The 24342-nt window shown below is 39.7% G+C and overlaps 1 protein-coding gene across 2 annotated transcripts in view; it reads left to right on the forward strand.

Moving 5' to 3' along the window:
• Window positions 1-2217: 2217 nt before the first annotated feature.
• The window catches only part of inppl1a (inositol polyphosphate phosphatase-like 1a), a 34721-nt gene continuing 12596 nt past the window's right edge, over window positions 2218-24342 (forward strand). The window contains exons 1-14 of one of the 2 annotated variants that reach the window (XM_015022578.1): window positions 2218-2721; window positions 13592-13655; window positions 14220-14367; window positions 15102-15183; window positions 16440-16586; window positions 16889-16979; window positions 18667-18756; window positions 20221-20319; window positions 21164-21314; window positions 21782-21888; window positions 23141-23243; window positions 23328-23524; window positions 23706-23823; window positions 23979-24075. In XM_015022578.1, the coding sequence (XP_014878064.1) occupies window positions 2546-2721; window positions 13592-13655; window positions 14220-14367; window positions 15102-15183; window positions 16440-16586; window positions 16889-16979; window positions 18667-18756; window positions 20221-20319; window positions 21164-21314; window positions 21782-21888; window positions 23141-23243; window positions 23328-23524; window positions 23706-23823; window positions 23979-24075 (1670 nt within the window). In that variant the 5' untranslated portion in view covers window positions 2218-2545. The remainder of the gene's footprint in view (window positions 2722-13591; window positions 13656-14219; window positions 14368-15101; window positions 15184-16439; window positions 16587-16888; window positions 16980-18666; window positions 18757-20220; window positions 20320-21163; window positions 21315-21781; window positions 21889-23140; window positions 23244-23327; window positions 23525-23705; window positions 23824-23978; window positions 24076-24342) is intronic. The other variant, XM_015022570.1, reaches the window with a different exon arrangement.

Genomic DNA, 24342 nt, shown 5'->3' on the forward strand with positions numbered 1-24342 from the left:
CTTTGTGTTGGGCTTTGCATGTGTGGTCATTTTATATTGACTTTAGGTTGGACTGTGCACATGGTTCTGTGTATCCTTACCATCATCAAACCACTAACTGGCTCTCTGTCACCTTAAGATGGGTAAAAAAAAGATGAAGAAAAAGTTACAGTTCTTAACTACTTCACAGTTAAGAACTATATTGTCTTGGTCCGTCACATATCCCATTAAAATAAACACGTAGTTTTGGTTGCAATGTGACAAAATGTAAAAAAGTTCAGGAGATATGTATGCAAGCAACTGTACCTGTTAATGTTGTGGTTATTAATAATAGTCCTGTTGCAATAAGCAATAAATCAATTAATTGCATGATAAATTAAAACAAACTCAATAATTCCCATTTACATTTTTTATCGTTTTTCCCTTTTCTCTCTCTTTCCACCAAAAACTGGATGACAAAAGTCTTCAGTTTGGTGCTTTGGTCTCAACTATCACTTTTTTTGAAAGATAATTTGTTGTTTTGCTTTTTTTGTTTTAGATATTTAAAGAATTCCATTGTTAAATGTTTGCCAGAATATACAGTTTATTGATCTTTGAGAATGAGTTGTTGCATTATTTTTCCATTACCACTATATTACTTGAAAATGGTCTCAAAAGAACAATATTATTGTTTATCGTGATAACGTCTGGGACAATTTATCGTTCAGAAAAAATTGTAATCGTGACAGATCTGTTAATAAGTTCGCTTGGCACAACATGTAACACTCCTCTAGTCTGATACTTAAGATAAATAGCAATTAAAAACATCTGACAGTTTTTAATTAAAATAATTTTATCCAGAAAACTGTAAGGAAAACTGGTGAAAACATTACTTCAGACTAATTTCTGTTCCTAGTGAGTGGATATCCCATGTTTACAAAAGTCACAAATGAAAAGAAATGACTTCTTTGTCTTTTGTATCAAACCAAATGCACACAACAGCAACTATGTAAGAATTTTTATTGTGTTGCATGTGCAGAAGCTGTACAGTTGTGGACGCTGTCAGTTTGTCGTGATGTTTGCATAGCTTGGGATTACAAAAACCAAAGACAGATACAATAAGGAAGCAAAAAAAAAAAAATCTAACTTAAAAAAGTAGATCTAATATTTAGTTAATTTTGATGCTTTCTATTTGCAGATTTAGTTATTGTTCTAGGCCACATACTTAGCTCACATTCAGACAGATACATAGAGTGATGCTATAACCAGAAATAACCTGGCTGTTATTAATACTTAGCTTCTATGAGATCATCGGCCACATTTAAGACAGCCACACACACCTCTCGCTGCATGTCGACCTCTTACTTTGTGTGCGTGACTATTCGAACCATCCATTTTAGTGACCAGGCTTTTTTTTTGTTGTTGTTGTTCTTGTGGTGTGTCAGTCAAGCCCTTAGATTGGCAGCTACATCGTCTGTGTGTAAATGTGTGTGGTCTGGGAAAGAATAGAATTGCATAACTGGATTACAGTGCATGTTGAGAAACTGCCAGAGCTAGGTCTTCCCACCGGCTGTAAGTACCCATAGAGGAAATCCCTCTGGCATTAGTGAAGGGTTGCCAATGTAGGCAACAATGTGGAGTAGGAAAATTCCTTAAGATCTCTTTGATACCTTCTTTCAATATGACTAAAAGTTGATTTAACTTAGAGATCAATCTAATATAAAATTGTCCAGACTAACATAATGCAGCAAGTTGAAAATACTTGCATGGTGTACATTCATGCAAAAGAGAATCATCCTTTCATTCTTCATCGCATGGTGTAGTATTTCATTACTACACCATGCTATTTTAAAAAAAAATAGCATAATTAGGTGCCAGTTTGTGCCAACATACAACCAAAGCAACATAGTGAAGAAAATGTGTACTATTTGAATTAACGCATTAAAAATAAGATTACACGTGATAAACAATCTTCACATAGGGAATCGAACCCCGGACAACCCTACCAGCCGAGCCACCTAGCACTCCATTGACAATTTAACTGAATGGGATGCAGAATGTGTCCTGGCTTTTGTGTCGTCTCCTGTCTTCCTCTCCGTCTCCTCCATCATCCTTCCATCCAGACTCATTTTTGAATCAAGCCGACCGGAAATAAACTCGAGAAAATCCCACCAGTTCCCTTTAACAGACCCTCTTGGTGTAACTTCCAAAATAAAGCGTTTCCTCCCACCAGGAAGCGCTTTATTTTGACACGCCACGGTTGCTGACTGTGTTGGTGCCCCGCTGTTTCTGCCCTGTGTCCTGCGTGGATTTACATACCCTGATTTCCGTGGGACTGGGAAGCGAAAGAGGAGGGTGGTGCGCCTTTCAGGAACTGAGGCGAGCAGCCGCAAACAGTCTTAACTAACTTCACAGATTAACAGCTTGTAGCCCCGCCGCTGCCTCCGCTGGGATAACGTTAACTTTTCTCCGCTTCCTCTGACCCTCCCAGCTTCCCTCTTTGGGCTTGTATTACTGTTGCTTGTTTGTCTCTGTCGGAGAAGACGGGAAGCGGCTCGAGTTGAACCCTGTTTGAAGGGCTGTGGCCATGGCCGGGGGAGGAGGCGGAGGGGTTTCTCCGCTGGGGCCCGCTCCGCCGATGTGGTACCACCGGGACCTTAGCCGCGCGGCGGCCGAGGAGCTGTTGGCTCGAGCGGGGAGAGACGGCAGCTTTCTGGTGCGGGACAGCGAGAGTGTCAACGGCGCTTACGCTTTGTGTGTGCTGTGAGTAACTTCTTTTTGCTTTCTTTATCTTTGTTTTAGCTTAAGCCGTGTAGGTAGCCCTCAGCCAGATCACATATGCTCCCAGAGAGTCCAGTTTTTTTTTTTTTTAAACACTCCTCAGTCTGTTATTACTCTGCAGAGTTCGGCTTGTATAAGTTATAAATAAACCCGCTCTGCTGCAGAAAATGTGATGAAATTGTAGGTGAAGCCTGTGTTTACTTTCTCCTTGAAGGGAAATGAGTGGGAGAGAGGCACAGCCTGTCTGGCCAGCAGTGAAACTCCAGCATGGCCCAAACCTCTGGGCTGTCCCACTCTGTCTCTGTGTGATGTGGTTCCCTGCAGCGCTCTTTTTATTTTTACAGGATCCTTTGCAGCAGGCGGCCTCGGGCTCTGGAGATGATTGTAGATAGGAAGGAAAGGGTGGCACGCTTTCATGAATTACTGCAGTCTCTTGGTTTCCCGTCTAGTAAGATTTAACATGCATAGGCATTAAGTTTTGGGATTTATTTTAGCTCAATGAGCTAGCTGTCTTATTCAGTCCACAGATTCCACTTTTCATTATTCAAGGCAAGCTCCACCAAGTTGTTTCCGGTCATATCTGGTAGAAATTCACACATCAGTCGGTTAGAGATCGGAATCAGATCTCATTGATCATCTCTGATCAATGAAAAGAAAACAGCTTTTCCTTAAAACAATCTTAAGGAAAAGCACTATAATACTCTCAAGTGGGCCTGTCAGATAACAAATTTTGCTGAGCGATTAATTGTATAAAAAAAATATTGCGATAAACGATAATATTGTTTCAAGACCTTTTGACACTGATTTAATGGAAATGACTAATAATGCATGCTATTTCCTACCATAGATAGATACACTTTATTTTCAAAAGAACACATAACACTGGAACTGATTAACTAAAACAAAACAACCAAAAACAAAAATAAAATGGATTCTCAGTCTCCATTAACAAAAAACGTACTTGAATAAAAAGCCAAAGTGGACACTTCCTATTGAATTAAAATAAAGTTGCTAAGTTAGATAGTCTGACATAACAGCTGAAGTCAGTTGTACTTGAGTTGCTACGCACTTCAGTTCTCAGACCTGAAGTAGATCGGGTCTGAGAACTGATGTACTTCAATGCAGAGTGAATTGTGAAATGACAAAACGTCTGTTAAGTTGGATTTTGGTGCCCTGCTTATTCAAGAAAGTGATGAATTTTTTTTTTTTTTACTTTCATTCGAAAAAAGAAAGTCACTCAGGCAGGAATACTTGATGAGCAGATGAATCTTAAAACTGGCTATCTTGTTAACTGCAGAAAATAACCCAGCTGGGGTAAATAAAGTGTAGGAAGGCAATGGTTAAATTCTGGAGTCTAATATGACGCTGTGTACGAACACAAAGTTTAAAAAAAAATGCATAAAAGCAGGAAACACAAAGCCATGTGACTCAGTGTTCTGACATTGGCTTGACCTACATCCCCTATCAGACAGTTTACACCATGCTCTGTGGGCTGTTGCGTGTTTAGACACCAGCAGGGCATCGTTTTTTGTGCTGTACTTTCATGGATCTACGCAAACACATTGGCAGGGCTTTTCATTTGTCTGATGGGGCCGAAAGTGTTGTAAAGATATGTTTCTAAAAGTACATTTTCAAATTTTTTTAGTCATAAATTCAGCTTATTAAATGATCAGGTTTTTTTTTATTTTAGATTAGATGTACGTAGGATAAAGCAAACTGATAAATATCATTATCTGATTCCGCAAAGCACAAATTTTTCTTTCACACGAATCTCTTGTGTTATAAAAAAAGGATGGTTGCTTTTGATCACTTTCATTTCTCTTGTAGGTCATTAAACACTGAAAAGAAAAAAAAAATAATTTCCTGGAAGGATGTGGTGCATCTTTTTTTTTTCACCAGCAGCATTCCTGACATACATCATTTGTTCTTAGATGTCTTCCTTCCTCTCTCTTACTGTCTACTTTTGCTTTTTATATCAGTGACGAATGAACCTGACAGGCAGTCTGACTGCTGCTCATAGAGGAATATAAGCACCTCTTTATGATCTTCTTCACCTTAATTATTTACTGTCTATTGTAAAGAAAAGAAATTGGCTAAGTAAAATACAGAATCCCCACCTTCTGCTTGTCAGTTGTTTGAAATAAGTCACAGAGGAGCATTATTGCGTTGCCCAATTTACTTACATAAAAAGTATTGACACTCCTGGATGTTTTCACCATTTTTATTGCTTTTACAAATTAGTCATGATCCAAACCATGCTCTTTTCACTACAAACAAAATTACAAAAAAAAAAAAACTCTTTAATGCCAAAGTGAAAACTGATTACTACAAAAAAAAAAGAAAATAAATATGTTACAAAATAAGTGATCACTTTAATAGAGGTTTAGGTGCTAGTAGTGTCAGAAGGAATGGAATCGAGGTCACCTGAGTGAAGTGACTGTATCTCAAACGATTGTAAATATTTAAATCTTGCTTCTTTGTACTTATGATTTGCTTGTTTGTAGTTGCATAGAATATTACATTATTATTTTCATGAAATGAGACTATATCATTTGCCTTCTACTTTACAAATATGCATTACTTTATGTTAATCTATAACATAAAATACTGACATGTTTGTTTTAACTGTAGCATGTCAAAATGGGGAAAAGTTAATAGTATAGCAATATTGTTGCAAGGCACTGCTTTCGTGAAGATCAAATGTAGTGGTTGTATAATTCATAATTCATTCTCCGCTAAGGTTAATCATGTTTTAATTGTATTCTGTTCTTTGTATAATTTTTTTTTATCATAGGACATTAATGCAAGTGAAAGCAAAAGTAGAATAAAATTTCTTTACCTTAGGCCACTTCCTGTTGATAATTCAATGATACGAGTGATAAATGTCTTGATGATAATGATTTTATGTAGCTATTCATAAACACACGATATTTTAAGAGCTAAATAGAAGCTAGTGTTGTGCAGGTGACTGAAAACACTATAGAGCTAAATCCAATTAGAAATATTGCTTCTAAAATTGAATAAAAGCCACTAGAAAAAAATCTAATGTGGAATATGTAACATCTTCATAATCTGCTACAGGGTGTGCATACCACTGTTGTGTTATTCAGGAAACAATCAGCTACGTGAAAATGTTTAAATGTCATTTAAATAAATGATTACTGAAGCACTTCTGCACAGTTCTGAGGCAAAATGGAAAATATGACCTTACCAGACCCTTGGTTTCTCACCTTTTAATTGCTTTTGTCGCTATAAGAGAAAGGAAAGAACCTTTTCATCACCAGTAGGTGTGAAAAACCTCCAAGTACATCACCGAGCTACATGCTGTGGCATCTGGACTGATTTTTACTCATGCTGAAAATTCCTCATACCCTCCTCACGTCACTCTGACCCTCTGAAATGCTTCAAAGATCACATGCTTCTTATTTTAATTGATTGTAACAAAAGAGAGGTCAAAGTGACACTTTAGCACACGAGGGAAAGGAAGTGGCGTTGAGCATCAGAAGGCATGCAGTAAATATCAGCCCTCACAGATACACAGCAGGTATGCTGACTGGTCTCTTCACACATACTAACGCAGATCGTTCTTTCACTGACAGAACAGTTAGAAAACCACAACTAATTAGTGCTTTGCAATGTTTTCTTTTTCGATAACAAGAAAATATTTTTATGAAGCTGATTGTTTCCTGAATGATGCACAATGGTCTGCATTGCCTGTAACAGGATATTAAGTTACATTAAAGTCCCATGTCCCTGCATTTTTTTCAGTTCTTATTATTTGTACTTTTTCTCTTATTGTGCTTGCTATCTTTAATATTGTTATTTCTTAGGGTCTGAAATAGTTTTGAACCATCAACTTCTCAGTCAACTGCACGTTATCTGTTTCGTTTAGCCACAGAAACTACTTTCCCTTTTGCTAATGTCCTGGGGGAAAAAAGAAGTCATATTTGAGTTACAATAATTTTTATGATGAAAAAAGGACGACAATAAGAAGATTCCAAAGAAGCAAAAGTTTGATATGTCGAGCACTAAACACATAAAAAAGTTTATATTACTATTCAGTTTCTGTCTTCTTTCTTTGTCCACCAAAGTAAACTGACTGGCTGACTCAGCGACAACTTTTTATTTTCACGTTTACTGTTCTTGCAACTTGAACCTTTCAGGTTTTTTCATGACACATCCGCAAATTGAAATTGATCTAACTGGAATTAATGAGATATTCCACCATAAAGTAGCTTGTTATTGTAGACTTGAATGAAAAGGTGCCATGTTTTTGCTTTGTTTTCTCATTTACATTTTGTCCACAAATGGTAATCTGAAAGGCCTGGCATACATTTGTTCGCCATTTGGTCCACTTGCCAACTAAAAGTAATGGTGTCAGTAGGAGAATCTCCCATCTGAGCTGTGGGTCTTTGTATCTCCTTAAGAGTTAACACAACCATGCTTTTTGTCTTGGTGGGTTTGTATTTGTGCCCAAATCGTTGATGGATTGCACAAGGATTAGTGAGTTGCTGAAAGCTTAAGATATTTATTTATATACTTCACTGCATCTTTATCTTTAGCTTCAAGTCATACTGATCTGCCTCGTTTCCATACTGTTGTTTGTCCACTCATGCTCTGTTTGTGAAGAATATGACACGGTATCATGAAGCATTGCCAATGTTCTATTTACTAATTAATTGACTCCTGAAGTTAATTGGATACACTAGATTATATTTAGGGTATCAGAGTAGAGATGGTTGAATACAGATGTGCAATTCCACGCTTTCAACTTTTGATTTTTTAAAAATATGCAGAAAACTAAATATAATTTACCTTCTAGGTTCTACTTTGAAGAAAAAAAGCTAAACTTTGTGTACTTTCTGAGTCAATAAAAAGTAAAAAGTTAATTCTTAGTTAAGCTAACAGCTGAAACGACCATGAAGAAAGTTGCTAAAGACAGTATTCAGCTGTCCCTACATTATTATCTGACTGATTATTTGACTTTTATAACACATTTAAAGCACAGTGGCAGTCTAAATTTGAAATAGAATAAGCATTTTATTAAATGATGATAGCAGAGCAGTAGCTGCATCAGCAGGAAGTAAGAGCATTTGTGTGGTTAACATGTGGTTAAATACTTCATAACCTTTTACTTGTATGACAACCAAAACAGAAAAAAGAGAAAAAGAAAGAGAGAAAAAAAAGCGAAAGCGTCATTGGTTGAATCAAAGTAATCCGATGGGACTTCAGTTCCCTAGAACTGGTGGTGCATGAAGACTGCTCTCACAGCCAACCACAGAGTTTTTTTTATAGCTGACAGAAACCGCTCTGTAGTGAGGAAACAAAACTAACAGACTGACAAGCAGCTTATCACTTTACTTTCTGTATTTGCCTAAAACTGCTGTAGCCCTGAGCTTGGAGGTAGTGGATCCAGATGGGGGTTGGGTTACCCAGATTATTGCCATCACTATTGATTACCCAGTTTAATCACTGAAACTCGATTATAGCCACAAACCTCAGTGATCGTACTGTGAAGCAGGGTTGAACTTTTTAAAACAAAGACAAAATAATACAGTCAACATTTTAAACAGTCTTTAAAATTGTGTATTAGCACTATGTGGTTGACGGTATTAAAATGTTTGTATGTAGAGAGTAGAGTTGTTTACCATAACATTTAAGATTGTCAAAAGGCTGCCAACACTTCAAATCCAACATGCTCCCAGAGAGACGATAAATGCAGTGAACCCTCGTTTTTCGCCGGGGTTGCTTTCTGAAAAGAACCCGTAATAGGCGAAATTATTTTTTACACTTATTATACAGCATGATTAAATACTCATTGAAACCTAAGAGCAAAATCTGTTTTCAGGCCCGAGCATTTTTTTAACAAATAGAACGCTTTCTTACAAATAACTGCAGTAAAATAATCATTTTAATTATCAATACAAAGTACAGTAGGACAAATTGTGACTCGCGTATTTTACTGTGCCACTGCAGCCTGACTCCGCTCTGTAATGTCTTTTTCTTCTGAAGCCTGTGGTGCAGGTGTGTTTTTGTCGCTCTTTCTTCTTCTGGGCAAAAATGCTTGCCAAAATTTGCCAACCTATATTACGTATATTTAAATACCGTACCGTTATTGGCACACAGGTAGAGAAGAAGCACGGAGCCTGTTTAGCCAATCAGGACGCAGAACACAGTGCACTGTAAAAAAAAAAAAAAAAACTGCACAAAAAAATCCACGAAGCAGCAAGGCCATGACAGTTGAACCGCGTTATAGTGAGGGTTCACTTGTACTGAAATAGGTAAGACACAGCAAGATTTCTCAAATCAGCACAGGCTTCTTGTTATCACATGAAAGTCTTGCTCTCTCTCTCACTCTCTTGCACCTTGAATTGAACATAAACATCTGAGAGACTATATCTCCTAACTGCCACTTAAGCAGCTACTTCTTCCCCCTCTAACAACATCCACACTGAAGAGTGTTGTCCTTATGGGGTGCTGTGGTGGCGCAGGGGCGGAGCACAACCCATGCATTGAGGCCCTGGTCCTCATGGCGGTGGTCGCAGGTTCAATTCCCAGCCTGGTGACATTTGCCACATGTCTTCCCCATCTCTCATTACCTTCTTTCCTGTCAAACTACTTTCAAATAAAGGCCACTAGAGCCAACAAAACCTTTAAAAGAAAAAAGAGTGTTGTCCTTATTGCAGTCTGTGTGTGGTGCATGCGCCAGTTCTATCTTTCCAAATCGGAAAGATAATCAACTATACCTGTCAGAGGGTGGCACATGGACTCTCAAATTTATTTCATTGACTTGAGCAATAGAAGGACAAAACAACCAAAGTCGCATGCCCCAGCTCGTTCTCTGCCATACAAATCTAGTCCAATTTTAATTCAATGTGGCTCTGAACTCTGATAAAAGCTCATTTTCAGCACAAAATTATTTTTGTTAAACTTGTGACTTCCATTTTTATGGGCTATGGAGATGCCAACAGTGTATGAAGAGTTTTTATCCTGGCATGGTGCTGACTCTGAGGCCTTTGCCTTTCACTTCCTCTTGCTATGCATTTAAATCTGCAAATCTTTGTGTTTATATGCATGATTATCCAGTTAATAATCAGAGGAAACGGCATAAAGTTCCTTGAATCTGGTGCATGCATCTGTAAGCATTTTTATTTTATTATATTCCACCAACAATCCCCATGAAATCTCTTCTGCAAAATTTAAATCTCTGTCACTACAATGCGATAAAGCAAGTAAGTTTGTAAATCTATTTTTAGCTCTTAACAAGAGATATTGCAGCTAGCAGTTAAACTGCACTGCAAAGAAATGTCTGTGCCAGACACATTGGATTTTCTATTTTTACAGTCAGGGCTGCGGTTTTCAATATAACCTCAGCACGTCTTAACGTGTCAGGGCTCTGTGTGTGTGTGTGTTTCAAACGTGGATGTTTCTGTTAAAGAATTCCTCACCATGAAGGTGAGGCCTGTCCTGTGGAGGTTGAATTCTGTTGTATTTATTGTATTGTGCAGTGATGTAGTGTTTTAACCTTGTCATTATAAGTATTTAATCACAAGATCTGCAGAACTGCGTCGATCTTAAACATTTGTAAAAATGGGTGCAGGATTATGTCGGCATCTCTTCGCTGTAACTTTGTTCCCTCTGGCATCTGCTGCTATCCTGCTGCTGTAACTTATTTAGTCATGATTCTGTGTTAGATGGTCCTAATCCAGTTTGGTTTCCGCAGTTGGGTGTTGCATAAAACTGAACAAGGAAATCTATGTGAATACTGATTTCTGTAATTGACTTGGTGACTAGATTATGTTTGTAATCAAATGTATGAATGAGTAAATATGAATAGCTGCAGTAGTCAACTTGATAAATATTTCAAACCAGCAAAATATATTAAATTTGAATTTTCTTTGAAAATGTGATATGACATACACTGACATGGCAAAGAACTGTTGTATGCAGCTTTTGGTAGGTGCAACTACTTCAGGTACCATGCACATAAACTCTGCCTTTCAATTGCATGTTTTGGTTGTTTTTGGATGGACTGCGTCTGATTTAGATCTTAATCACTCAGAGGCCAAACTCAAGGTGAGTGGTAGGGTTGATCAGGTGCTGAAGAAGCACAGTTGCCCCATCACACTACCACCAAAATTATGTTTGTTTCCTATAACACTGTTTGTCTTATGATGTTGTGACGCACACAACTTTCTGATTTTTCCAGATTTCTTTGAGGACCATTGAGGTGTTTTTATGCGAGACATGGTACCTTTGTGTTCTCTTCAAACAGAAGTGGTTCTTTAAGTCAAACACTCCCATGGATATGATTTTTGGCTAGTCTCTTATTCATTATTGCATTATGAACACTGGCTTTAACAAAGGCAGGTGAGGGTTTTAGATGTTGTTCATGGTTCATGTGTGACTTCCTAGATGAGTCATTGTTGCCCTTTTGGGGTAATTTTGGTAAGCCGGCCACTCCTGAGATGGCTTGCCATTGTAACTCCTTTCAGACTTATAAATGACAATGATTTGCTTGAGATTGGAGCATGATGTGTTGTTTCAGAGATTTCATAACCTACGTCTAGTTGTTTAAGAGATTAATAGTAATCAAGTGTGTGTGTGTGTGCGTGTGTGTGTCGGTGTAAAAGTTGTGAACTTTGCTTCATAAAAATGTGTTTAATCAAAGTTAATTGCAGAATTAAAAGTGGGGGACAACCAACAGGGCTTTGTTGTTTTTCCCTTAAAAAATCAAATTCTCATTAGAAGACTGCTCAGGTTTTTATTATTATTTTTATTTTGCAACATATTTGGTGAACTAAGACAATAAAATAATAAAAAGAAAAGAAATCTGTGTGGAACAAATTCTTTTTTACGGCACTGTGCAGTCATGACGGTGAAGATGGGGGAGCCCTCTGTGTGTATGAGCAGGGCAGAAAAGGGTGAGCACCAGAGGGAACCGGTAGGACAATTACAGCCAATGACACAAACCTATTGTTGACAGGAACCGCGCACAGTAAACTCGCACAGCGAAGTGTCCAACCCATAATAAACCCTGCTCTCTTTCCCCATCTCCCTCCCCGTGTTAACTCTGCAGCTACAGAAACAATAGCACTTACTCCACCGAGCTGCGGAGGATCTCGTCCACTGCCAGCAGGAAAGCACACACAAACCCCGCTGTATACAGCTGTAACAGCAGAGCTTGGATTCACTGCCAGGGGACCTCCAGCGCATTGTGCTATTGAATGTAGTGCCAACATTTATCTTGTTTACAGTGTTGCTCTGAGCTCATACATGGAAGTGCTGTAGGCAGCAGGCTGACAAAAAAGCTGCCGTGTATAAAAATCAGTTCAACAAAGGAACTTCTGGTCCAAGTTCCACATTATGTCCCTCTGACCTCAGTTTAAAGTTGCACTATATCCACTGCATGCACTGCAGTGCACCCTCTGCAATAATTACTGTCTAACAAGAAAGTGTAGCAGTGGTCGGTAAGGGACCGGTCTGAAAATGGAAGAGAATATTCTCTGCTAATTTGAAGATGTTAAGTGTTTCTGTTTTTATTCTCAGAATTTGGGTAAAGTTAAAAGTGTTTTGGATTTGTGTTTTTGCATTTAGCCATTTGTATATCTGTCACTGTTACTTGGACATAGTCATGAAAGAGTTCTTTGTATGCACAATGGATCGTAAAAATCAAGAAAACCTATAATACTTGGGTTTAAAGCCCTCTGAGTCACAAATTGCATCAGTTGACTTCTATTATCCGACACTTCCTGGTTTCGTTTAAGGTCTGACCTGCTGATAAATTTTTTGACGAATCCCTTTTAGTATGTAGAAACTGAACACGTACAAAGCTTATCTCTTCTTGTGCTTTTGTTGAGAGACCGTTTATTGACCATAAAATAACAAAAATGTGCCCTTTTTTTTTTTTTTTTTTATACAAGGTACAGTTTTGAGATCTAACACAAGATGAGGGTTTTTCAACATTGGCCACATTTTAAAATAACTGCGACATTTGGGCCATTTTTAATTTACTGGGTGATTGATAACTGACTTCATGCTTGATGTATTCCTTTGACCTTCCTCATTTGAAACCATCACATGTTTCTGTCAAATGAAAAAAAAGTGGTGAAACATCTCAGGTGTCAGAAGTGAATAAATTCTCTTTATTTCCCCCTTGTTTACTCAGTTAGGGTAAATAGGAACAATGTTGACTTGCTTATGAAAGCTTTGCACAAGCATTTTTGCATAGGATGCCATGCTGAGGCCCAAAATTGTGAGAACACACAAGCATATTTGCACCAACCGACAACGGCCACAGTGTTTGCTTGGCAAATTAGCAAATTGGACATGCAATGTGACCGGTCGACTGAGCAGACCCGAGCTGCAGACATGTAAATCATTACTCTCCAGCTCGAGGCTGCGGGCACGTTGTACTATCAGAGCATTGATCCGTGATTGGTTGAAAACATAAAAAGAGATCAGACCTGTTTTTTTTTTTTTTTTTTTTTTTGTCTTGTCAGAAACACTGTGATTGAAAACATTTTAACTCATTTTTTAATATATTTTTAAAGATGTCCTCATTCTGTCTCTTTAACGGTTCAGTGAATAAACGCTGGGGTTCTGTTTTACTGTATCATGCTACAGTAAGGATAAAGCAGGCAGTCACAACTGTGATAGACAGCAGCAGGTTGTTTCTGAACCCCCCCCCCCCCTCACACACACACACACACACACACAATCCTGTCGTCTGAGTTTACGTTTTCCTTGACCGAATCAAAATAAATATCTCCTTGCTTGATTTCTTCCTATTTCTGCTTGTCCCTTCATCGCTCTGTCTGCGGTGTGTTTAATTGTCTGTCTGTCCCTGCAGGTTTCAGAAGCACGTCCACACCTACAGAATCCTCCCAGACGATGAGGGCTTTCTGGCCGTGCAGGTACAGAGATGACGCACAGGCCTCTTTGTGGTGCTTTGGCAACAGCTGGCAGGCAGATAGATGCTTGTGTTGGCTCTGAGCTCTCTTACACAAATATAAACATGTGCGGACACACACACACAGACAGCAGGCGCTTTGTGCCTTCTGGCCAACAGCTGTGAACTCTCCCTCCACTTACGGGCCTCACTTACAGACGGACATGCACACGACGGCATGGTGCTTCAAAACCATGACAGATTTCTTTCTTTTCCCCTGATTTCTAGTGGTTTTTTTTTTGTTTTTTTTAAAGCCCTGATTTTAGAGAAAATTTCTCCTTGCCTCTGTAGCCTCCAGTTTGCTCCTCTCGGTGTTTATCAAAATGCCTCTTCCTGTATCGGCTTATATTTAGCTCCCTCGGCTGCGTTTGCTTACACAACATTAAATATGGAACAATAGGGGTCACCAGAGATTTGGCTGCCTGACCACCTGTAGCCAAGCGGTTTGGATGTTTTCATGGAGATAATTCCCCGAAAGGAAATGACTTGTCTGTGTTGTTCGTCCTCCTCCCCTCTCTCTCCCTCTCAGACGTCGCAGGGCGTTCAGCCGAAGCGGTTTAAGACGCTGCCGGAGCTGGTGTCTCTGTACCTGCAGCCCAACCAGGGCCTGGTCACAACCCTGCTTTACGCCGTGGACAGGGAGGAGACGGCCGTCACTGATGACAGGGACTACTCAGGTAGCCCATACACTAATGACATACACAGTCACTACAGCACATAGTTATATTCATGTATCCTTTGCTTTTTCTCTGTTTTGTCACATTAGAGCCACAATGCTAATGCACATTTCATTTTATACACATGTAGGAAATGGTAGGATAGGGATAGGGAATCTGCTTACAGTTTGTGGGCAGATGAATGCAAAGCAGTACTGGGGAATAACCTGCTATAATCTAAAAACTGGAGATTTTTCCTCTCACCAGGACAAGCTCATGGTCTGAATTAGGCTTGTTCAACTCCAGTTCTAACGGGCCGGTGTCCTGCTGGTTTTATGCCTGTTCATGCATAAACGGGCATAAATCCAGCTGATTGGAATGGCACGTCATGGAGTTCTGCAGGAGCCTACTAATGAAACATTTGTTTGATTCAGTCGAGCTCAGTGAGGGAATTATCTTAAAACTCCTGTCCTCCAGGACTGAATCTTCAGCGCTCTGCATGGTCGGGCTGAACGCCGAAATCGCTTTTTATCGTGGCAGTTTTGACAATGAAAACAAACGCAGACCAAACCTATTTAATTTTGACTTGTAATATTTTGTAAACTGCATGTCAGCTTCCTTTCTCTGTTGATCTATCACTTAAAATCCCAGTAAATATTTCGGTCTGTCGTTCTGAATGTATAAAAGGTTAGGGATTACAAAAGGTGCCTGTAATTTTTTTCATCAAACTAACTATATATTTCTGTAACTTTTAGATGGAGAGGATGAGAAGCCGCCCCTCCCCCCTCGCTCTGCCTCCACCTCCACTCCCCCTGGACCTGAAACGCCGACAGAAAGGTACAAAGTCTGAGCTGCGTATGGTTTGATTTTTGTCCTGCTGACATGAATGACTGACACAGCCGTGTTTCAAACAGAGGAAGCCTGTTGCTTCACACAAACACGTGGCAGAGTTTACTGGAACAGAACGTCACTCTGCGTTTTTCTTTCATATTCTCTCTCATCTTAGCACCTCAACAAATATTTTTAGATCAAACATAATTGCTGTATCAGAGTCAATTTTTTTTTTTTTTTTTTTTTGATGAGAGACGCGGTCTTCCTCCCGCCCTCCACCCTGCAACATGTGTCTGCCTCTGGAAGACAAACCACATCCTGCTGGAAACCATGCTCCTCACAGACGATGCAGAGCTTTGAAGAAGCGTTAGCGGTTCTGGGACAGAGCGCTTCAGACCTGCATACGTCGGCTCAGAGTTTCTGCTCAGCGTTTCTGATATTTGTCAAACAGAGTCAAGTGAGCAAGCCTAAAAATGGCTGTGAAAAGTAGCTGTGACTAGTTATGACTCATGATTTTTTTTCCCCACTTTAGTGTAATTTCTTAAACACTGGGTTGACAAAACAAAATCTTAGAGGAAGTGGAAATAAATAATTTCTTAGCCTTGTGAAATGATAACAGTTGCTGTTTAAAGAGTATGAATCTCTGTAGTTCTTGACTAAAACATGCAAAAAAACAGTCAATAATTAGCCTTAAGATGCTTCTGACATCCATAAATTGGTCAAATTTGAGCTTTCTGCTCTACATGCAAAACTCAAAACTTGGCAGTGAAATGAAAATCCAGCTTATCTTGACCACACCATCCCCAACGAGGCTTTTCTCAGCAGGGACAGGGAGCCTGGTCAGAGTCGATAGGAACATGAATGGAGTTAAACACAGGGACAACCTACAGGAGGCAGCGAAAGAGCCAAGAGCCTTGGAAATTGATTGTAAAAGATTTGACTAAGCTTGAGCTAATTTGAAAAGTCTTTGTATGTTGTTATGCAAAGCTGGTGAAGAAATACCCCCAAAAGACTTGCAGCTTAAAGTGCAGCAAAAGGTTGATCCCAACAAAACACATGAAAGTTTATTGGAATTCATGACAAAATGTATGAATGAATCTAAAAGGTAATGGATACCACTGTGTCTGCTGTAAACATTTCCAGGAATCCTCACACGAGGATTTATATCAAATAGTTGTCAATATGACAGGAAAATACAAATGTTTGCTTTTAAATCTTTTGACTCGCGCCAACCTCCTTTGCCTCGAACCCGTTTGTTTCAGCCCCCTGGCAGCTAACGGTCTGAGCACCATCTCCCACGAGTACCTGAAGGGCAGCTACGCGCTGGACCTGGAGGCCGTCAAGCAGGGAGCGTCCTCGCTGCCCCACCTCAACAAGACGCTTGTGGCCTCCTGCAAACGTCTCAACGGGTGAGCTGCAGAGACACGTTTCCTCAGATAGATGCTCTGTTACCCATGCAGAGCCACTCTTAGTATCTCTGAATGTAATTATCCTGCACAGCTGCCAGCTTCCCCAGCTTCTCTCTTGTTTTGGCCGCAGTGGCACGTGATGCACATTGAGACATAGGCGAACAAATCACATGCTTCTTTGTTATTTAGAGTTTTTGAAAAGATGTTGTCCTATAAAGGAATAGCAATAAAGGAAATGATGGCATCGGAAGTCTAAAAAAAAACAGAAAACCTTTTTTTTTTTTTTTTGTTTTCTCTACCAGGGAGGTGGATAAGGTTCTGTCTGGTCTGGAGATCCTCTCTAAAGTGTTTGATCAGCAGAGTGCTTTTATGGTCACTAAGATGATCCAACAGGTATGCTTCTTTATCTTTGTGTTCGTGTCGCTGCGGGTTCTTGTTTGTTGAGAAGGAAAACAGGTTTCTGTGATGACGTTGTTCAGATTATTAGCCTGCTGTGAGACTCATGGATACCCTGCTTTCTTAAAGCATCCATCATATTTTTTTTTTTTAATGTAAAATGGTCTACTAATTTAAAATTTTTATGTTGCCACAAACTCTCACAGGTTCCCAGGAGCTTTTGGCTAGAAATAATCACACACCGTCACAGATCCTGATGAATTCAGTTTTTCCCCCCCGCAGATTTACACGGGGGGGAGGGGGGGGCATTTGTGGGAGATGAGCATAATATGACTCAAGGCTTTTAATTCAGTTTAAGGTTTTTGAAGACAGAAAAGCCTTTCTGTAGGAGTTTTATCGAATAATGAGGGTCACTTTACTCGACGATGTCAAACAAATTGCTAGGAGATTTTCCTCTCAGAAATTTTCCACATTAGTGGCTGAAATGCTGTGAGACTGAGATTTTATGAATGTGTATCAAGACACAACCTTATTTTCTTATACTGTCGGACATTAAATCAGACTAAACCTTTCCTGTTTCCTGGTCAGTTAATATAAACAAAACTCTTTTCTTTTTCTTTTTTTCTTTTTTTTTTTTTTTGCCAGCCTGCAAAAAAAAGAAAAGGATCTGTTGTGCTTTCTTCAAATTCTACAGTTTACACAAACTAAATGATTAAAGCAACACCTCAGTCCCATTGCCTCCCTGTGTGCCATAATGTAAAGAAATTAGGCATCAGATAATGAAAAGAATTACAGATCCCCAGAATCTGTGTCCGTCCTTCCGTACAGCTTCCAGATGCTTGAAGACGCCACGTTTATCTGTTCCAACAGCTGTTTTGTGTTATAAAGTATAAACAGCAATGAATTGCAGTGAAAAATCACTAGATATCAACTGACATCTTAAGTTTGTTTAAAAGATTTTGATGCAGCAGGCTAGAAAAGTTTGACTAAACTTTGGACGACACGTATGGGTTGAAGCTTGCTTTTTTTTGCAACGAAGATTGTTTTGACAATATGCCTCGTTAAACTGGATTGTGACTAGTTGTTTATCAACATCCAGTCTTTGGAGCGGTGAGTCAAACCACACGCAGAGGAGGGAAAAACGGTGACGACATTACTAGCAAATAGTAAAAATGTTAGCTGGAGTAAGTCAGCAAGGTCACAGCGGTTTTTCTGTCGAGCGAATTAACCTTACCTTATCCTCTGTCATAGCTCAATTAAAACCACAATCCACTTTTGATCTCGTGATGAAACAATTCAACCTCATAATCTGGAGTCTTAATGCTCCCCCATCAAGATTTGAACACAGGCAAACTCTGGTTGCTGATCTAACTTTTTGCCTCGGACTCACGCCTGTAGATGATTTTATACAGTCGAGATACATCTGTGTCCTCCTGGACTAAATCATTTCTGTCTGACACAGAAACGGTCAAACTTGTGTTTTAATGACCTAATTTCAGCAGCCACTGTTCCCGTTAAACTGCCCTGCTTTAACATGGAGAATACGGTTTGCAGTTTAAAACGATCAGCTACAAATAGTTCTACATCATCATTAGTTTGTCTTAGATTTGTGTCAAAAAAAACCCCCCAAAAAAACCCACTGATCTCGTGGGGGTTTTAATAGTTTTTCTTCTTCCTCCATCAGTCGGTGAATCAGGGAGGAGACCAGGAGCTGGAGAACTTGGTGACCAAGTTGGCCATTCTCAAAGATCTGCTGTCCTCCATTGAGAAGAAGGTAAACAAAGCAACGCAGAACTTAACTGTGAGCTTTAATCTTCACACACAATAGGTCCACTTCCTCTCTTCTCCTGTGACTGACTTTTTTTTTCCTGTCCACACACATGCACGCACACTCATGTTGTTATTTAAAGCCGTAGGGGTGGTCAAGAAAACCTCGTTCACATGATGGATCGTCCGTTTTTAACCTCTGGCCAACCGAGTTTCTAAGTGCAGCATCACAAGAGCAAGGAGCGCCTTTTATTTAGGCATTTCAGCTCAACATTTTGAGGACAATTTAAGATGGAGTCAGGGTTACTTGGGAAACGCTGAGCCCAGGTTTGCACTTTACTTGTAAAGGTTCCTTTAGATTACACCTACTCTCTGTGAGTTGTGTGTCTGAATACTGAGTTTCACAATGGTGCAACGGTAACCACAAGACATGAATTAAAGGCAGTGGATTACAAGGCTTCTTGTTGAACATGACTGATGTTATCTTCAATGGGAAACCCCTTTAGTTTGTCTGCTTAGCAAGCAGAAAGGCTTCCTCTGTTAAATTCAGCTGCAGAGGTCACCTCTGGATGAAGTTCATGCTAAGTTCATACTGAGCGTATTCTTCATAGTTCTTCTGTAAGAGAGTATCACAACCTCTTCTCGGGCTCTGACGTAAGCGAGGAAACAAAACGGGAGACGCCGAGTCTTAACTCGGAAAGGAAACGACAGAAGTTTGTCACTCTTGCTCGCAGAGCTTCACTGGCAGCTCTACGAAGAGTCCTGCTGTTTCCAAGCTTCTTCTGTGGGGAGGCCATTGAGACTTTGGGACATTCAAAGCAGCAGAAATGTTTCTGGATCCTCCTCAATCAGTCCTGTGTTTGAGGCCTACAGACGAGTCCTTTGAAAAATGAAATCCAATCAAATGAATCTAATTGGGGTATTAGGATATTCTTTAAATAGCTATAGCCTGACCTCTGACCATGTACCCCACAGTTATTCACTTCTTTGTCACTTTAAATCTCAGTAAAATACATAGACATTTACATGTAACATAAATAAAATTTAAAAAAAAAAGTTCAATGTTGTGAAAACTTTTTAGAAATAAACACACCTGCAGTTTCTAGAGCGTGTGGTGTAAAAGGCTGTATTCTGAACTTCCTGGGTCTGGTTTCCTCTCCCTCCTCGTAAGGAGGCCCTTCGGCTGGCGCAGCAGGAGGAAATGGCCTCCAGTCCCGTCGAAGCTACATGTCCAGACTCATGTGATAATGCTGGCTTCTGCCTAAATCAGCCTTTAGGGAATGGGAAACGTAATCCTGGATTTGCATTCACTCAGGAAAAAAAAAAGCACAATGCCTAAGCACGTTTCTCCTCTTTTTTTCTTTTCTCCCCCCCCACTTCTTATTGTTCTCCGGTCGTTTCTCTCGCGCTCTTACTTTTAATTGTTTTTCCGACTTAACCTCCTCCCTCTCTTTCTGTTTTGTTCCCTCAGGCTCTGAAAGCTCTGCAGGACATGAGCTTGTCCTCGCCTTGCTCCCCTCCGCCTTTCTCCATGCGCCACAGCAAAGCCATTCCTGTGCAGGCCTTTGAGGTACCACCTACACATTAGCCAACCACAAACAGATTGATCTCATTTGTTCTCATCTCGCTGTACGATGATGATGATGATGGCATCCAGTGTTACGACAGAGGAGATCACTTAACTAAAGCAATGTTTGAAGGGATTAGTAGCAACGACTGTTGATTTAGTGTTTACCAAAACCTATAAAGTCAAATTATTCTTTGAAGATAATGTAACCTTAATTGGAAAATTATTACATTTGTCTCTTACGCTGTTTCTTGCTGTGTGTCAGTGTTTCAGCATCTTTAGGTTTAAATTTAACCACTGACATGTGGTTCAGTGTGCCAGAAGGCAGACCGGACTTAAATTATGACTGAGCAGGACAGCTTGGGTGTTCTGTCAGTCACAAAATGTGTCAGCACAGCTGACAAATGCAGGGCGCCGAGAATGATCGCAACGTATTTCCTCTTGGCTCATCTTTGACGTTGCGTCGCCGTTTATTATTTTTGGCGCCGCTGAAATGGAGAGGATTTTCAAGGAAGTGAGAACACCGCTCTGTCCTCAATAAGACAAAGTTTGTAAAATTTAATCGGCTTAAATCAGAAATTTGAAGAGATAACCCGAAGGGATGCAAAACCATCTTCCTGAACAAGTCGGCGACTTTAAGTTAGATATCGCTATGGGGTGTTACCACGGAAACAGACTGGCTCGCCAATTTTGAGGTTTACTGTAGCGGCTGCTTTGAAACTGCTGCAGACGGTGAATGACTGTCAGAATCACCAACCAAAGCTAAATGGATTTTTATCCCTGTTAAAGTTTAAAGTTATGTTTGAGTGATTTGCACACAGGTGTGTTTGTTGATGACTCATCACAGGTGAAGCTGGATGTTTACCTGGCGGAGCTGACGAAGATAGGAAAGAGTCAGAAATACACTTTGTCTGTGGATGTGGAGGGAGGGCGGCTGGTGGTGATGAAGAAGGTGAAGGACAACCAGGAGGACTGGACCACCTTCACACACGACAAAAGTAAGAACCTCTTTACATTTAAACGGCTTAATATTCAGAATAAGCATGCTGACTGAAGTATGTGTGTTTCTGTTTCTATTTCCTACCCAGAGCATCATTTGTATCTGAGATTTTTTTTTTTTATTCCTATTAGCGACGTAGCATGTGCACAATTTAAAACTTTCAGTTGGAGAAAATTGGGTTTGTCTGTGTCCTCTCAGTAGAAACCAGATGTTTACACACACCGCACAAAAGACACATAACCTTTTTTTGTCACTGTGACGTTGTTTTTTTTCTGTTGGGATTACTACATCCTGCTTTATCCAGGAAGAGCAAATAAAAAGGACAGAAAGCAGTTTTGCCTCGGAGTGTTTTCTGCCACAAACATGTTGGATTTTTTCAAATATGGTCGATGTTTTGTGCACTAAACAAGATTTAGCCCATCCCTAACCATCTGTCTGCTGCTCCTCTTGTCTGTCTCCCACCAGTCCGTCAGCTGATCAAGTCCCAGAGGGTTCAGAACAAGCTGGGTATTGTGTTTGAGAAGGAGAAGGACAAGAGTCAGAGGAAAGACTTCATCTTTGCCAGCGCCAAGGTTTGTACATGCATGCAGTGGTTGGGCATAACACCCTGACCTCTGAAAGATGAAGTGGATAACTCTAACAACGACAAAAAAAGTACGTTGCACACCAAAAGCCATTGAGTTGGGCCTCCTTTATTTTTTATTATGACAGGGATTAACTGCGGTATCCTTTCATTAAGCTTCCACAAAGAATCAGATAAATCAAAGTACCTTACTTGGGGTTAAGGTCTGGACTCTGTGGTGTCCAGTCCATGTGTGAAGATGATGTCTAATGCTCCCTGAACCACTGCGTGCTCTTGTCTTCTCAGCCTGCCGTCCTCGTCGCTGTGGAACATCAGACCACATGACCTTCTTTCTTTGCTCGAGAGTCCAATCTTTATTCTTTCTCACAAAGTTTATTATTTATTTAACTTCATTTACCAATAGTTTCCTTAAAGCTACACAGCGGTTTGTTACAAACCCTTCAGTTTCCTTCACATGGTTTTGTAGAAATGCTCTTTCATGCACACAAAGCCGTGAAATCTAGTGTTTCTTTAATCATTTAATTTTACTACACGTTTAACCAGTCGTTCAAGATTTTTTTTTCTGCGTTACGTTTATGAAGATATCGGTTCCCCACTTTCCTCCAGTTTTTATGGATGTTTTGGATCAGTTCTTAGCCCAGTTTTATAGCATCGGGAATCTTTTTATTTGTGTTCTTTCGCGTGGTAAATTCCAATAATTTTGTCCCTCTGAAATGGATGAACATATTTTCCTCGACCACAGCATGTTCCTTCTGACTTGTTGTTTTAAGTAATAAGATTTAACTCGTTGCATCAGTTGAGGTTATATAACTTGTGACCAGCTGAAACATAATAATCCCTGTGGTGATTTTTTTACTTTTTTGGACAGGCGGTGTATTTAGCCACCTTGATTTTCCTTCTTTTTTTTTTTTTCCCCTTTACTTTTGGAAGTTTCAAATCACCAAACAAACTTTGATATAAAACACGATCTTCAAATTTATATTTGACGGAGAATAATCTTAAAAAATAATAATTTATGTTAAACACTGCTAAGGATAACTGTAATGGCTTTAGTAAAATATAAATAAGTGAAGATGGGATATGAAACAAATATATAAATCTGTCATATGTCAGTATCGTATTTGTTCAGCAAAAAGTGTGTTGAATAATTGACTTTATAAAAATAATTAAGAGAATTTTTCCCACATTTGCATTAATCTGGATGAACTTCTGTTCTCTGATGTTTTTTTTTTTTTTTTCAGAAGCGGGAGGCATTTTGCCAGCTGCTGCAGCTCATGAAGAACAAACATTCCAACCAGGATGAGCCTGATATGATTTCCATCTTTATAGGCACCTGGAATATGGGTCAGGAACATAAAGGCACGCGATATACATTTCCAAAGTGTGACGAGTTTTAATCCAACAGGCAGACTTGCTCTTTGTATTCAGGCTCGGTACCGTCACCTAAATCTGTGGCTTCGTGGGTGCTGTGCCGCGGCCTGGGGAAAACTCTGGACGAGATGACCGTCACCATCCCCCATGACCTTTACGTGTTCGGGTCGCAGGAGAACTCGGTGTGTGATCGGGAGTGGGTGGAGTCGCTCCGAGCCGTGCTGAAGGAGCAGACGGAGCTGGATTACAAACCGGTGAAGAAAATATTTATTTCCACCTCAAATCTCTTCAAATTAGGAAGTGGCTAAAAAGAAAACAAAAATAGAAATGTCTGAGGAGAAGTTTGAAAAAAGCTGATTTAGGACTGGGCTCTTTTAGTTTAGTCTAAATGCAGAAATGATCACCGCAGGTTCCTTATCGTTGTTGCTTCTGCAGATCGCCGTGCAGACGCTGTGGAGCATAAAACTTGCTGTGTTGGTGAAACCTGAACATGAAAACAGGATCAGCCATGTGGGGATGTCCAGTGTTAAGACAGGAATCGCTAACACACTGGGTAACAATGACACGACTTTAACTGGTTTTCAATATTATTCATTATTATGTCATCAGTTTGTAAACTCAAACTCTCAAAAAGTTTTAAAAACAAGGTATTAAGTTCATTTTCTGTTCGGTCTTCCATAACATTGTGTGCTTAATTTTTTTGTCCAGGCAACAAAGGAGCGGTCGGCGTGTCGTTCATGTTCAACGGGACGTCGTTTGGATTCGTCAACTGTCACCTGACGTCGGGCAATGAGAAGATTGCTAGGTACCAAGTATCATCTCTCTATTTTTAAAACACATTTTCACCACATGGATGATTCTGAAGGTTGAAAACCAGGATAGAAATGAAGAGTCTGATTATTATTTACCCCCCATGTGAAGGAGCTCCTCACCTTGCATCTGAGTCCCAGCCTTGCTACAGGAGGCTAATTTCAGCCATTTATATCTTTTTTTTTTTTTTTTTTTTTTGGTCTCTCATAACCGTTTTTGAATAAAAAAAACTATTGAATTTTACTATTAGTATTTTCCTAAA

Source organism: Poecilia latipinna, unplaced genomic scaffold (assembly GCF_001443285.1).
Source record: "Poecilia latipinna isolate Pla-1442-1.1 unplaced genomic scaffold, P_latipinna-1.0 Scaffold87, whole genome shotgun sequence".
NCBI lineage: Eukaryota > Metazoa > Chordata > Actinopteri > Cyprinodontiformes > Poeciliidae > Poecilia > Poecilia latipinna.